Below are 16,532 nucleotides of genomic sequence, written 5' to 3' on the forward strand. Positions count from 1 at the left end.
CCTGTAACAAAAGGAAAAGCCAATATATAGACTGGGAGAAAATATTTCCAAAACACATAAAGGATTTGTATCCAGAATATTGGGCTGGCCAAAAAGTTCGTTCAGTTAGTGACTACATCGTTCAATAAAATTTTTGGTGAAAATGAAAAATTTGTCTTTTATTTTTACTTAAAACTGAACAAACTTTATGGGCAACCCAATATATACAAAATCTCACAGCTAAATAACAGGAAAACAAACAATCCATTTTCTTAAAAATTGGCAAAAGATCTGAACAGACACCACACCAAAAAGGAAATACTATGGCAAATAAGCAGGTCTCAATACCATTCGTCATTAGGGAAATGTAAATTAAATGAGATACCACTACACACCAATAGAATTGCTAAAACTGAAAGAAAGAAAAAACCTGATAATACCAAGTGCTGTCAAGGATGCAAAGCAACTGGGTCTCTCACACATCACTGGTCGGAAAGGTAAAATGGCAAAATGCAACAGTTATTCTGATAAACATTTTGGCAGTTTCTTATTAAGTTAAACATACACTTACTATAGAACCCAGCACTTTCATTCCTAGGTCTTTACTCAAGAAAAAATAAAACATAAACCTAAGTGCAACAACTTACAGCAGCTTTATTCATAATCACTTGAAACTGAAAACAACCCAAATGTCCTCAACAAATGAATTGTGCTTCTATATAGTAGAGTCCTACACAACAGTAAAAAAGACTGAATTACTGATACATGTGACAGCACGAATGACTCTTGAAAGCATTATGCAAAGTGAAAGAAGCCAGACACAAAAGACGACATGCTATTTGATTCCTTAAATTTAACGTTCTAGAAAAAGCAAAGCTATAAGGACAGAAAGTAGATCAGTGTTTGCAAGGAGTTAGAGGGAAGAGGAGACTGACTACAAAGGGGCAAGAGGGAACTCTCTGGGGTCATGGAAATAGTCTAATCTCGATGTGTTAGTAACACAACTGTGTAGGTGTGTCAAAATTCATAGAATTGTACATCTAAAGAGGGTGAATTTTATTGTATATAAATTATATCTCAATAAACCTTACTTTAAAAAATTTAAAACTAAATGTTTGAGAAAACCCACTAGAAAATCTAAATAATTCTGGTTAACTATAGTAGATAATTCCTGCCTTTCTCTCTTCTCTATTTAAAAGAATGCCCCTGTCTTGAGCATTTTGTTTCAGACAGGAATGTCCCAATTGTTTATTTTCTAAATTACCAAGTTAGATTACTACTTAGTCCAACATCTGTTTAAAAAATATACGTGTCTGACTTCCCCTTGGTAAGAGTTTCAGGAAGTACTGCCTATTTGAGATCAAGCAATTCACTGGCTAATTGCTTTTGCCAGCAAATGGTGATGTCACTGACTGGAATAATATCAGAAACACTCAGAAACTGTAACGTTACTTTTGAACTATCAGACTTTAAAGATACAGCTGTTGATAAACAGGGACACAGGAATGCCAGAGAAGAAACTTTTGCAAACATACAAGATGCCCTTTATATTTTCCTACAGCAATTATAGAATATAACAGTTAATAGTAGAGAATCTACAGATTCTGAAAATTACCCTTCTGAGAATGTGGAAGTACATAAAAATTTCATTATGCCACAGTACTATACACTCTCTTGCTTATTGACAAAATGCTTGAGATTCTTGTTTAACATATAGAATTTAAAAGATATTCTTGCTGTTTTTGTCATCTCAGATTCTTGGCAGCTATAATCGAGGAAATTTAAGCACTGAAAAATTTGTGGAGGAAATAAAATCAATTGCAAGTGAACCCACTGAAAAGCATTTCTTCAATGTCTCTGATGAATTGGCACTAGTCACTATTGTTGAAGCTCTGGGAGAAAGAATCTTTGCCCTGGAAGGTATGACTAGTTCTCCTAAGCCTGAATATTCTCTCTACAATTCAAACTCAATGTGATTGGTTTTGGTATTTATTTCTACCATGTGGCTAATGTGTTTTTACTGTGTACAATAGCCACCATGGAACAATGTCCTTTTATATAAATCTGTCATTGAGATGGCTATTTCATATAGCACTGTGTCTGCTGGCAGCTCTCTTTGTAAGGACCCGGCAGTACTGATGTGAGGGCCAGATGAAGACAATGGTCAATGTAGACACGCAAGAATAAAAATGTGCCCATGTGTTTTATTCCTTTTCTGTGACACAGATTTAGAAAATGGAGACACTAACTCAAGTTTTGTGTTTGTTTTTGTCTTTGTTTTTCATTTTGGGCTTCTGTGGGGCAGTTCTTGTATAATAACTTCTTTGTTCATTCATTTTCTCCTAGTTTGCTCCTTGTCCATCTTAAAGGTCTTCATGGAACTCTGCCTCAAGACCCATGGCAGTGAAACATTGGTTCACTATATTTGTCTGAGTCATGTTACTTCTTTGTAAACTTTTTCTTTGATTTTTCAACGGCAGCTGGCCATTGGGGATAATGAGTCATGGCGTTCCCTCCTCTGCCTTAGGTAGACAATGTCAAGGAACAATGTACTTTGGAACTAGATCTTCCCTGATGAAAAAAGAAGTCTTCAGAATTGTTATGCCAGGCAAACGGAAAAAGCCTCTTCCTTCACCTTCTCTGATAATCTGGAGACTCAGAGAACATGCCTTTTTTTCTCAACCTAGGATGAGAAACCACGAGACAGTTCTGCTCTTCTGCTCTGTCTGAATCCTGTTGACTCTGTCCTTGTGAGGACAGGACACACTGAGGACTGTTGTTTTTCATCTTAAACATAGAAATTTATAAGCACCTTCTCAGTCTCCCCTTGGCATCCATACATTTGTTGCTTACATCTGTGTCTCTATTTCATTTCTAAATCTCATCTTAAGTAAGCAAGTAAATATAACCTAAGACTTGTAGAAATGAATCCTGTAACAGCTATCAGGTGGAGGAGGGATCAATTTGCCTTAAATGACATTTTCAGATTCTTTCTAACCTAACTACACCATGAGTTAAAGGTTATACATTGAAGCGCCTGCATACCCAAGAAGTGTCTCCATATTTAAAAACAGAATCATTTTATGAGGAACTCCACAGATTAAAAATGTCTCCCATATCATCATTGCTGCACTTTCAGGGCTAACCAAAAGCAGTGTTTTTACTAGCCTATTTCTGACTGTTTTCACAATGAGATCCAAAAGGGCTTCATTTCCTTGTTACTTTGGAAATATCCATTTCCTATCAACATTTATCTTTAGACGACAACTAGCAGCAATTGTGAAAACCATGCTTGCCGAAGGACAGTGCCACCTAGTGAGGTGAGCGTACCAGCTATTTGCCCATAAAATCAGGAAACTAATGTCTCCCTTTCCATCCAGCACTGGGAAAAATGCTGAACTTCCTAACCAGAAGCTGCACAGTGGTCAGAGTAGTTATCGCAACACCCATGAACAAGTGCAGGGAGGAGCCGACATTAAGTAGTTCCGGCATGTACAGTGTGCTTTGCCAGGATGCCAATTCAGCAGGCAGAGTTTCACAGAGCTTCCTTCTCTCTGTTCTCAGCTGTTCTCTCTGTTCTCCGAACAGCGGCAGGGGAAGGTGCTGGAACTATGTAGGTCTCCACTACTGCATTCTTATAACTGATCTTGCAGAGATAAATGAGATAAATTACACCATTGTGGACCTAAAATAAAGCTTCAAATTAAAGTTAAAGTGCATCTCAGTCATTTAAATTAGAGGGCAATTTGTATTGAGATTAAAATAATATAGTTGAACTCTTGATTGACTTCCCCATTTAATCTAGTCCTATAAAAAGGCAATCACTGATGTATTTGTTAACAAATTTATGCAGGTAAATAACTAGTAAATAAGTTTGGTTTCACAAATTTGATTGTTCTCATGCCTCAGTGAAAGAGTAGTTTGACTTTTAAAAAATTTTGTTCTATTTTTAACTTATCAGCAAGGCCAAATAAATCAGTAACTCCCTCCTGAAAACAAATTAATCAACATTCCCTTAATCCCCTTAGGAGGCTGTGGCTTTGGCTTGGTGAATATTCTGAGAGCAGCACACTCCCATAGAATGCTCTGGATTATTTCTGTGTTTCAGTAAAGAGCTTCAAAATGGGCACAGGATCTTTAAAAAAAAAAAGTGTGATTGAACGGCATGTGGCCTGGAGCCCTGTCAGAAAGTCCCCTCCTGATCTGTGAGTGACACCCACAGCCAGAAATTAGAGCAAAAACCAACCCAGAATCCCTAAACCCTTTATCACACAATGGAATTCTGAGATGATATAGGGCAGGAAATGCAGGTGAGGCTGGTAGAATCAAGAAACCTCTTTAAATATGTGAATCAAATGTTATTATCCCTGTGACATATCAGGTAAGTTTAGCCTAATCTCAGGAGGATTCCCAGGGCGTGAGGGTGAGACACAGAGCTTTCAGCCACGTTGATCCAAAGCTCCATAGGATCTGTAAGAGTGCTTGAGTATAAGAACAGAAGGATGAATTCAACTCCACCAGCCAGGGTGGGGAAACTAACAGTCAGGAATGTGAGACACAGCCCTTCTGCTAACCCTCTCCGTCCTCCACCCAGCCCTACCTAGGAATTTTGAGTTGAGAAATGTGTGCCTGAAAATGCCCTAAAGATGCTAGAAGTTCTGGTTGGTCAAACCACAGACTGTACTAGGTCTCTCTCTTCTGCAAATCAGCAGTGTGCTAAAGGCAATTCTTCTCCTCTGTTACAGCTACAGCTGACCAGTCGGCAGCTTCTTTTGAGATGGAAATGTCTCAGACCGGCTTCAGTGCTCATTACTCACAGGTACATTGACCACTTGGTAGAAAAAAATTTTTTTTTTCTGAGGTTTCCTTTCCCAAAGCCAACACCCAGACATCAGCATTACAGGTGCAACTTGCAGCTCATGGCATGAGCAGTTATTCAGACCATGTTGTTTCTAATCCAAATAGGAAACAGCATTTCACAGACTTCTTATTAGGAAAGCATGTTATCATACACCGCTCACTACATTGTACTAATAATTGTGAATCAGACAGTTTGAGGTCTGCCTTCTATAATTATACATGTAGCTAAATAAAATATTTAACATATTTGCTAAAGGTATGGAATGTATCTTTTTCTTGGTGTCAAGGTATTCAAGGGTCTTGCTAGAATTCCATGCTCAAGACCCAGGTTTCTTAGCAGCCATAAAGCAGAAAGGCAAGATTAGAAAATATATCCTTTCTAGTTGATGGAAGAAATGGTACCGTGGTCCCTGCACAAGAATATTGACATTTCAGTGTGTAATTGTACTGTATGACCTAGGGAAATTTACTTATTCTGCCTCAGTCTCTTCTGTAAAAGAAGTGGTAATAATGGCATCTAGCCCAATGGATTATTGTGCCAATTTTATGATTTAATATATGTAAAGCACTTTGAACAGTACTTAACATATTGTTAATGCTCTTGCTATTTGCTCTTACTATTTTTGTTAAATATCATTGTTTTCTCTATTTGGATATAAGGACTGGGTCATGCTTGGAGCAGTCGGAGCCTATGATTGGAATGGAACAGTCGTCATGCAGAAGGCTAATCAAATCATAATTCCCCAAAACACGACCTTTAATGTTGAGTCTACCAAAAAGAATGAACCTCTTGCTTCTTATTTAGGTAAAGTTTGTATGTAATTGAGAGAAAGTTTTTTTTTTTTTTTTTAGTTTTTGTGTTTTTTATTGTCAGTATTATTTGCTTATATTTATATAAGCAAATTTTATATATAAAATTTAAATATATAAGCATAAATATATACGCTTAAATATATAAGCGTATTTTGTAAGAGAGATCACGTCTAAGAGTTAGATATTTTAGATGTTAGAGACCCATGATGGCCTCTGAGTAGCCTTAGCAAAAATAACAGAACGTGGAGGAGCCTTTCTCAGAAGGGCTGCCTACACGGGAAGTGATTTGGGCTGAAACGCACATTTTTTGAGGTCTCTCTGTGTCTGGTATTCGTGTTAATGTCAAGAAGTGCTTCAGACCCAGTGGACAGGAAACAAAGGTAGAAAAAGAGAACTTGACTCGGCCTATCCTGAAGATCAGACTCCCATATTCTCTTAAATATCCTCTATCATTAGTTTCTCTCTATGGGTCCTAATTTTGGAAAGTAAACTTTTAACTTGTTTTGTCATATGACTTCTTTAATACCTCTGTTCACAATCAGATACATATTGAAGTGAAACCCAGTAATGTAACGATTTTCCAAAGACTTGCCTAGAACGAGGAGGTGTGTGCCTGGTGTCACTTTATTCTGAATCTGTGTCAGGCTGGGAGCTGCCTGGGGGATGCCTGGGGACTCTTCTGTCACTGGTCAGGCTCAGTAAACAGTTGGGAGGGACTAGGATGGAAAGGACCCTCAGGGTATGGTTTTTCAGCTCTCTCTCTTCACTCTACAAATATTTTGGGAGCATCTCTCTTGCCCCAGGCATTGTTCTTGGTGCTGGGGATACAGTGGTAAAGAAAACAAATACGTGCTGTGTTCATATTTTAGCATGTTAGCAGTCCTGTCTGGGATCTTTATGTCCTGGAAGTCTTTTTCTCTCTCTATCCCAGTTTCTTTCTATTTTATAGGAAGGTGGCAGGTCTTTACTGGCACAGCCATACATCTTATTCAAGGACATGTATTAAAGCTGTAGCGGCAAAAGGATTTAAGAAGAATAAAGAGTCTAAGCAGTTTCGATAATTAAAAATATAGTGGTAAGCAGCAGGTATAATGGGAGTGCTAAACCCCCATAAGACATGTTAAACTGCACTAATGGAAGTCTAGTCTATTTCTCATAAAAGTCCTATTTCATTCTGCCCTAGTCGGAGAGCAGCTAAAGTATTCTAAACATTGTCCTAAGCATCACACGTTACAAAAGAAAATGTCAAACTAGAATTGCCAGTAAAAAACTATCTGAAGGATACAGATCTAAAAACAATCCCCATCTACCCATCCCTCTCCCCACCAAACCTGAAAACATTGGTGGTTAGAAAACAAAGTATACACTGCATGTCTTATAAATATTTGGAGGATTGTGATATAAAATAAAGGGGTTGGCATTAAAATTCATATTGAGTTTTAGCACTAAAAGAAATCTTAGAAAGCGAATGGTACACATCTAATTTGCCAAATTAAGAAATTGAGGAGTAGAAATATTATGTCGCAGCTAACTGTGGCAAATCTGAAAGTAGAATCTAGGTTTTTTGATTCTTATTCCAGTGTTTGTTTCGCCATACTAAAATGCCTGATTCTGGGTTGATCAAGAAAGCACTTATAAATAATGAGTACCTGCAGTGTGCCAAACATTCAGTTATAAATTGAGGATAACAAGATAAATAAGGGATATTTATCCCTGCATTGATGAAACTTACCTTTGTGGATAAGAGACAATAACAGAACCAACCAAATCCTGTCAGTATGATATGAGCTGTGACATAGGATACCTAAAAAAGAGGACAGGAGGTTAGGTTAGATAATTTCTTTTTTTAAATTTAATTTTATTTTTTTATACAGCAGGTTCTTATTCATTATCCATTTTATACATATTAGTGTATATATGTCAGTCCCAATATCCCAATTCATCACACCACCCCCCTCCCCCCGCCAGCCACTTTCCCCACTTGGTGTACATACATTTGTTCTCTACATCTGTGTCTCCATTTCTGCCTGGCAAACCGGTTTATCTGTACCATTTTTCTAGGTTCCACATATATGCGTTAATATACGATATTTGTTTTTCTCTTTCTGACTTACTTCACTCTATATGACTGTCTCTAGATCCATCCATATCTCTATAAATGACCCAATTTGATTCCTTTTTATAACTCAGTAATATTCCATTGTATATATGTACCACATCTTCTTTATCCATTTGTCTATCAATGGGAATTTAGGTTGTTTCCATGACCTGGCTATTGTAACTAGTGCTGCAATGAACATTGGGGTGCATGTGTCTTTTTGAATTATGGTTTTCTCTGGGTATATGCCCAGTAGTGGGATTGCTGGGTCATATGGTAATTCTATTTTTAGTTTTTTAAGGAACCTCCATACTGTTCTCCATAGTGGCTGTATCAATTTACATTCCCACCAACAGTGCAAGAGGGTTCCCTTTGTTCCACACCCTCTCCAGCATTTGTTGTTTGTAGATTTTCTGATGATGCCCATTCTAACTGGTGTGAGGTGATACCTCATTGTAGTTTTGATTTCCATTTCTCTAATAATTATGTTGAGCATCTTTTCATGTGCTTCTTGGCCATCTGTATGTCTTCTTTGGAGAAATGTCTATTTAGGTCTTCCGCCCATTTTTGGATTGTGTTGTTTGTTTCTTTAATATTGAGCTTCATGAGCTGTTTATATATTTTAGAGATTAATCCTTTGTCTGTTGATTCGTTTGCACATATTTTCTCCCATTCTGAGGGTTGTCTTTGCATCTTGATTGTAGTTTCCTTTGCTGTGCAAAAGCTTTTAAGTTTAATTAGGTCCCATTTGTTTATTTTTGTTTTTATTTCCATTACTCTAAGAGGTGGATCAAAACAAATATTGCTGTGATTTATGTCAAAGAGTGTTCTTCCTATGTTTTCCTCTAAGAGTTTTATAGTGTCCAGTCTTACATTTAGGCCTCTAATCCATTTTAAGTTTATTTTTGTGTATGGTGTTAGGGAGTGTTCTAATTTCATTCTTTTACATGTAGCTGTCCAGTTTTCCCAGCACCACTTATTGAAGACACTGTCTTTTCTCCATTGTATATCCTTGCCTCCTTTGTCATAGATTAGTTGACCATAGGTGCGTGGGTTTATCTCTGGGCTTTCTATCCTGTTCCATTGATCTATATTTCTGTTTTTGTGCCACTACCATATTGTCTTGATTACTGTAGCTTTGTAGTATAGTCTAAAGTCAGGGAGTCTGATTCCTCCAGCTCCGTTTTTTTCCCTCAAGACTGCTTTGGCTATTCGGGGTCTATAGTAACTCCATACAAATTTTAAGGTTTTTTGTTCTAGTTCTGTAGAAAATGCCATTGGTAATTTGATAGGGATTGCATTGAATCTGTAGATTGCTTTGGGAAGTATAGTCATTTTCACAATATTGATTCTTCCAATCCAAGAACATGGTATATCTCTCCATCTGTTTGTATCATCTTTTATTTCTTTCATCAGTGTCTTATAGTTTTCTGCATACAAGTCTTTTGTCTCCCTAGGTAGGTTTATACCTAGGTATTTTATTCTTTTTGTTGCAGTGGTAAATGGGAGTGTTTCCTTAATTTCTCTTCCAGATTTTTCATCATTAGTGTATAGGAATGCAAGAGATTTCTGTGCATTAATTTTGTATCCTGCAACTGTACCAAATTCATTGATTAGCTCTACTAGTTTTCTGGTGGCATCTTTAGGATTCTCTATGTATAGTATCATGTCATCTGCAAATAGTGACAGTTTTACTTCTTTTCCAGTTTGTATTCCTTTTATTTCTTTTTCTTCTCTGATTGCTGTGGCTAGGACTTCCCAAACTATGTTGAATAATAGTGGCGAGAGTGGACATCCTTGTCTTGTTCCTGATCTTAGAGGAAATGCTTTCAGTTTTTCACCATTGAGAATGATGTTTGCTGTAGGTTTGTCATATATGGCCTTTATTATGTTGAGGTAGGTTTCCTCTATGCCTACTTTCTGGAGAGTTTTTATTATAAATGGGTGTTGAATTTTGTCAAAAGCTTTTTCTGTATCTATTGGGATGATCATATGGTTTTTCTTCTTCAATTTGTTAATATGGTGTGTCACATGGATTGATTTGTGTATATTGAAGAATCCTCGCATCACTGGGATAAATCTGAATTGATCATGGTGTATGATCCTTTTAATGTGTTGTTGGATTCTGTTTGCTAGTATCTTGTTGAGGATTTTTGCATCTATATTCATCAGTGATATTGGCCTGTAATTTTATTTTTTTGTAGTATCTTTGTCTGGTTTTGGTATCAGGGTGATGGTGGCCTCATAGAATGAGTTTGGGAGTGTTCCTTCCTCTGCAAATTTTTGGAAGAGTTTGAGAAGGATAGGTGTTAGCTCTTCTCTAAATATTTGATAGAATTCACCTGTGAAGCCATCTGGTCCTGGACTTTTGTTTGTTGGAAGATTTTGAATCACAGTTTCAATTTCATTACTTGTGATTGGTCTGTTCATATTTTCTATTTCTTCCTGGTTCAGTCTTGGAGGGTTATACCTTTCTAAGAATTTGTCCATTTCTTCCAGATTGTCCATTTTATTGGCATAGACTTGCTTGTAGTAGCCTCTTAGGATGCTTTATTTCTGTGGTGTCTGTTGTAACTTCTTCTTTTTCATTTCTAATTTCATTGATTTGAGTCCTCTCCCTCTTTTTCTTGATGAGTCTGGCTAATGGTTTATCAATTTTGTTTATCTTCTCAAAGAACCAACTTTTAGTTTTATTTATCTTTGCTATTGTTTTCTCTGTTTCTATTTCATTTATTTCTGCTCTGACCTTTATGATTTCTTTCCTTCTACTAACTTTGGGTTTTGTTTGTACTTCTTTCTCTAGTTCCTTCAGATGTAAGGTTAGATTGTTTATTTGAGATTTTTCTTGTTTCTTGAGGTAGGCTTGTATTGCTGTAAACTTCCCTCTTAGAACTGCTTTTGCTGCATCTCATAGGTTTTTTTTTTTTTAAACATCTTTATTGAAGTATAATTGCCTTACAATAGTGTGTTAGCTTCTGCTTTATAACAAAGTTAATCAGTTATACATATACAATATGTTCCCATATCTCTTCCCTCTTGCATCTCCCTCCCTCCCACCCTCCCCATCCCACCCCTCTAGGTGGTCACAAAGCACCGAGCTGATCTCCCTGTGCTATGCGGCTGCTTCCCACTAGCTATCTATTTTACATTTGGTAGTGTATATATGTCCATGACACTCTCACACCCTGTCACATCTCACCCCACCCCCTCCCCATATCCTCAAGTCCATTCTCTAGTAGGTCTGTGTCTTTATTCCCGTCTTGCCACTAGGTTCTTCATGGCTTTTTTTTCCCTTAGATTCCGTATATATGTGTTAGCATACTGTATTTGTTTTTCTCTTTCTGACTTACTTCACTCTGTATGACAGACTCTAACTCCATCCACCTCATTACAAATACCTCCATTTCATTTCTTTTTATGGCTGAGTAATATTCCATTGTATATATGTGCCACATCTTCTTTATCCATTCATCTGTCGATGGACATTTAGGTTGCTTCCATGTCCTGGCTATTGTAAATAGAGCTGCAATGAACATTTTGGTACATGACTCTTTTTGAACTATGGTTTTCTCAGGGTATATGCCCAGTAGTGGGATTGCTGGATCGTATGGTAGTTCTATTTGTAGTTTTTTAAGGAACCTCCATACTGTTCTCCATAGTGGCTGTATCAATTTACATTCCCACCAACAGTGCAAGAGGGTTCCCTTTCCTCCACACCCTCTCCAGCATTTATTGTTTCTAGATTTTTTTGATGATGGCCATTCTGACTGGTGTGCATCTCATAGGTTTTTGATCGTCGTGTTTTCATTGGCATTTGTCTGTAGGTATTTTCTGATTTCCTCTTTGATTTCTTCAGTGATCTCTTGGTTATTTAGTAACGTATTGTTTAGCCTCCATGTGTTTGTGTTTTTTACGTATTTTTCCCTGTAATTGATTTCTAATCTCATAGCGTTGTGGTCAGAAAAGATGCTTGATATGATTTCAATTTTCTTAAATTTACTGAGGCTTAATATGTGACCCAAGATATGATCTACCCTGGAGAATGTTCTGTGTGCACTTGAGAAGGAAGTGTGATCTGCTGTTTTTGGATGGAATGTCCTATAAATATCAATTAAATCTATCTGGTCTATTGTGTCATTTAAAGCTTGTGTTTCCTTATTAATTTTCTGCTTGGATGATCTGTCCATTGGTGTAAGTGAGGTGTTAAAATCCCCCACTATTATTGTGTTACTGTCGATTTCCTCTTTTATAGCTTTTAGCAGTTGCCTTATGTATTGAGGTGCTCCTATGTTGGGTGCATATATATTTATAATTGTTATATCTTCTTCTTGGATTGATCCCTTCATCATTATGTAGTGTCCTTCCTTGTCTCTTGTAACATTCTTTATTTTAAAGTCTATTTTATCTGATATGAGTATTGCTACTCCAGCTTTCTTTTGATTTCCATTTGTATGGAATATCTTTTTCCATCTCCTCACTTTCAATCTGTATGTGTCCCTAGGTCTGATGTAGGTCTCTTGTAGACAGCATATATATGGGTCTTGTTTTTGTATCCATTCAGTGAGCCTGTGTCTTTTGGTTGGAGCATTTAATCCATTCACATTGAAGGTAATTATCGATATGTATGTTACTATTACCATTTTCTTAGTTGTTACGGGTTTGTTTTTGTAGGTCCTTTTCTTCTCTTGTGTTTCCCACTTAGAGAAGTTCCTTTAGCATTTGTTGTAGAGCTGGTTTGGTGGTGCTGAATTCTCTTAGCTTTTGCTTGTCTGCAAAGCTTTTGATTTCTCCATCGAATCTGAATGAGATCCTTGCCGGGTAGAGTAATCTTGGTTGTAGCTTCTTCCCTTTCATCACTTTAAGTATATCATGCCACTCCCTTCTGGCTTATAGAGTTTCTGCTGAGAAATCAGCTGTTAACCTTATGGGAGTTCCCTTGTGTGTTAATTGTCATTTTTCCCTTGCAGCTTTCAATAATTTTTCTTTGTCTTTAATTTTTGCCAGTTTGATTACTATGTGTCTCAGCGTGTTTCTCCTTGGGTTTATCCTTCCTGGGACTCTGCGCTTCCTGGACTTGGGTGGCTATTTCCTTTCCCATGTTAGGGAAGTTTTCAACTATATTCTCTTGAAGTATTTTCTCGGGTCCTTTCTCTCTCTCTTCTCCTTCTGAGACCCCTATGATGCGAATGTTGTTGCATCTAATGTTGTCCCAGAAGTCTCTTAGGCTGTCTTCATTTCTTTTCATTCTTTTTTCTTTATTCTGTTCTGCAGCAGTGAATTCCACCATTCTGTTTTCCAGGTCACTTATCCATTCTTCTGCCTCAGTTATTCTGCTATTGATTCCTTCTAGTGTAGTTTTCATTTCAGTTTTTGTATTGTTCATCTCTGTTTTTTTTTGTTCTTTAATTCTTCTAGGTCTTTGTTAAACATTTCTTGCATCTTCTCGATCTTTGCCTCCATTGTTTTTCCAAGGTCCTGGATCATCTTCACTATCGTTAATCTGAATTCCTTTTCTGGAAGGTTGCCTATCTCCACTACATTTAGTTGTTTTTCTGGGGTTTTACCTTGTTCCTTCATTTGGTACATAGCCCTCTGCCTTTTCATCTTGTCTTTCTTTCTGTGAATGTGGTTTTTGTTCCGCAGGCTGCAGGATTGTAGTTCTTCTTGCTTCTGCTGTCTGCCCTCTGGTGGATGAGGCTATCTAAGAGGCTTTTGAAAGTTTTCTGATGGGAGGGACTGGTGATGGGTAGAGCTGGCTGTTGCACTCGTGGGCAGAGCTCAGTAAAACTTTAATCCACTTGACTGCTGATGCATGAGGCTGGGTTCCCTCCCTGTTGGTTGTTTGGCCTGAAGTTATCCAACACTGGAGCCTACCTGGGCTCTTTGGTGGAGCTAATGGTGGACTCTGGGAGGGCTCACACCAAAGAGTACTTCCCAGAACTTCTGCTGCCAGTGTCCTTGTGCTCATGGTGAGACACAGCCACCCCCCGCCTCTGCAGGAGACCCTCCAACACTAGTAGGTATGTCTGGTTCAGTCTCCTATGGGGTTACCGCTCTTTCCCCTGGGTCCCAATGTGCACATTTCTTTGTGTGTGCCCTCCAAGTGTGGAGTCTCTGTTTTCCCCAGTCCTGTCTAAGTCCTGCAGTCAAATCCCACTAGCCTTCAAAGTCTGATTCTCTAGGAATTCCTCCTCCCATTGCCAGACCTCCAGGTTGGGAAGCCTGACATGGAGCTCAGAGCCTTCACTCCAGTAGGTGGACTTCTGTGGTATAACTGTTCTCCAGTTTGTGAATCACCCACCCAGCAGTTATGGGATTTGATTTTATTGTGATTGCACCCCTCCCACCATCTCACTGTGGCTTCTCCTTTGTCTTTGGATGTGGGGTATCGTTTTTGGTGAGTTCCAGTATCTTCCTGTCGATGATTGTTCAGCAGTTAGATGTGATTCTGGTGCTCTTGTAAGAGGGAGTTAGAGCACGTCCTTCTACTCTGCCATCTTGAACCAATCTCAGGTTAGATAATTTCTAAAGGTTCTTCATGTTCTAAGATTCTATGAGACTGTTCTATGTGAAACACCTAGAAATTAAGAACCAGTTTAACCTGAGGTTTCTTTCCATCCTAGATAGAAGAATCTGAGAACATTTGTCCTCATATGTAACAGTGGCATATAAAGTAATATAACTTTTTAGAAAAGTCATTTGACGATGTGTATCCAGAGCCATAAAAATGTTTACACCACCTTGACCTCGAAATTTCATTTCTGAGGATCTAACCTAAAGAAAAAATCCAATTATTTAAGAATGCCAAGGGAACAGTTGTTTTCATAGTATTTTATTGAGGTAAATGGCATATCCTTAATGTTCAAAAATATGGGAATAGTTAAGTAAATGGTAAATAGTAAATCCACTTAATGCAACATCATGCACCCATAAAAATAAAAATTATAAAGCTGCTGCTCCCATCATACTTGAAGTGACTTGAAGTGGTTATGGCACTGGGTATACAGTCAGACAGTACAGAGATACTCCTGGGTCGTAGAATCTTGAGTTTGTTTTCTGACTCTGCCCCTGGTTATGACTTTAGACAAATTGCCTTATTCCTCAAAGCCTCAATTTGCTTATTTATTAAAAAAAATATATAAAATTTGGGTTGTTATGAAAATGAGATTAAATAATACCTGTAAGGTGCTTAGTGTTGTGCTTGACAGACAGCCGACCCTCAATAGGTATTGTCTATTGTTGTATATTATGTAATATTATATAGAAAACATTCCTCTTATTATTAGTATTATGCTAGGCAGAACAATGCCCTAAAGATGTCCATGTCCTAACCCCCAGATCCAGATCTTATATGGCAAAAGGGACATTGCAGATGTGATTAAGTTAAAGATCTTGACATGAAGAGATTATCCTGAGATACCTGGCTGGGCCCAATCTCATCACATGGGTTTTTTAAATCAGAGAAGCTTTCCTGGATGTGGACAGGGGATGATAGAACTATAGAAAAATGGTCAGAGATATGCAATATTGGCTTTTAAGATGGAGAAGGGGGGCCACAGCTAAGGAATGTGGGTGGTCTCTAGAAGCCACAGTGGGCAAGGAAATGGATTCTCCTCTACAGCATCCAGAAGGAACCCAGCCCTGCCAACACCGTGATTTTAGCCCAGGGAGACCTAGGTCTGAATTCTAACTTTAAAAGATAATATATTTGTGATGTGTTACCATCAAGTTTATGGTAATTTGTTACAACAGCAATAGAAAACTAATACAGGTGTATTATATACCTACTAAGAGTAGCTGACATTAATACTACTACTAATTAGTATTGAATAGTTACAACATTAAAGACATTGTCCACAAAGACATTGAAGTCCACAAAGATGTGAGTTACATTGTCACTTCTCTAAGGAAGTTCACACACTTTAACACGATATTTAATAATATATTAAATAATAATGTTATTTTATAAATAACACTACAGTAATTTTGGTGTTCTGAGTGATTGTCATTGAATTCCTTAAAAACAAGTAACCCTAAAGAACCCTAAGTCTATTATTCTCAAAAACCTTGGGTTAATGATTTGCTTAGAGCAGACTTAGAGAATTCAAGACTGAAAGATACTGCTGTAAGCAAAAAAAATTGAGAACCTTCATTTCTGACCACAGTATTTATAATACATGACTACTGTCTGCCCAGAAAAGGAAATTTGGGGGTATGTTGTCTACAGTCTGCTCAGATGATGTGTTTTTTTGGTTTGTTTCAGAAATCCTTTCATTATCTTAGGCACAGGTTGGTGCTTTAGACATTTTGCCAACATAAAGTCTATTATATGTAAGATTTCTTTCAAAATAGAAAAGCACTCAGAAAGAGGTCAGGGGAGAAAAATAGCTTTTTTTCCCCCAAATATTATTCTAAATCTAAAATTAAGCTTTCAAAATGTTTCCTTGTATGGGTTACACATTAAGAAGAGTTTGAATGTGTTCTCCCAATCCATGTGGATTGAAAGTTGTTAGACTATGGAAATTCTTACTGAAGAAGAAAAGTGAGAGGTAGACAATTTATTAAAAAATCCCATAGTAGCCAATAATAATCAGAAAGAAGCAGGAACTGAAGCAGTGCAACATCCCTCAGGATGGAATCATCCACCTGTCTTTCTGTAGCCCAGTGACTGCCTTTTGCCGACATGCACTCAGCAAGTGGGTTTGCTGGTGAGAATACAGTCGAGATCCTGTTCCCTACCTCCCCCACCCACAGTTTGCTGATTTCTAATCACGCTAGACTG

The 16,532-nt window shown here is 37.6% G+C and overlaps 1 protein-coding gene across 1 annotated transcript in view; it reads left to right on the forward strand.

The window, feature by feature from the left end:
- Positions 1-16,532, forward strand: part of ITGA1 (integrin subunit alpha 1) — a 162,119-nt gene that overhangs the window by 100,011 nt on the left and 45,576 nt on the right. The window contains exons 9-11 of the mRNA XM_036845626.1: positions 1,734-1,899; positions 4,725-4,798; positions 5,500-5,644. Coding sequence (XP_036701521.1) covers positions 1,734-1,899; positions 4,725-4,798; positions 5,500-5,644 — 385 coding nt within the window. The remainder of the gene's footprint in view (positions 1-1,733; positions 1,900-4,724; positions 4,799-5,499; positions 5,645-16,532) is intronic.

This window comes from Balaenoptera musculus, chromosome 3 (assembly GCF_009873245.2).
Source record: "Balaenoptera musculus isolate JJ_BM4_2016_0621 chromosome 3, mBalMus1.pri.v3, whole genome shotgun sequence".
Lineage (NCBI taxonomy): Eukaryota > Metazoa > Chordata > Mammalia > Artiodactyla > Balaenopteridae > Balaenoptera > Balaenoptera musculus.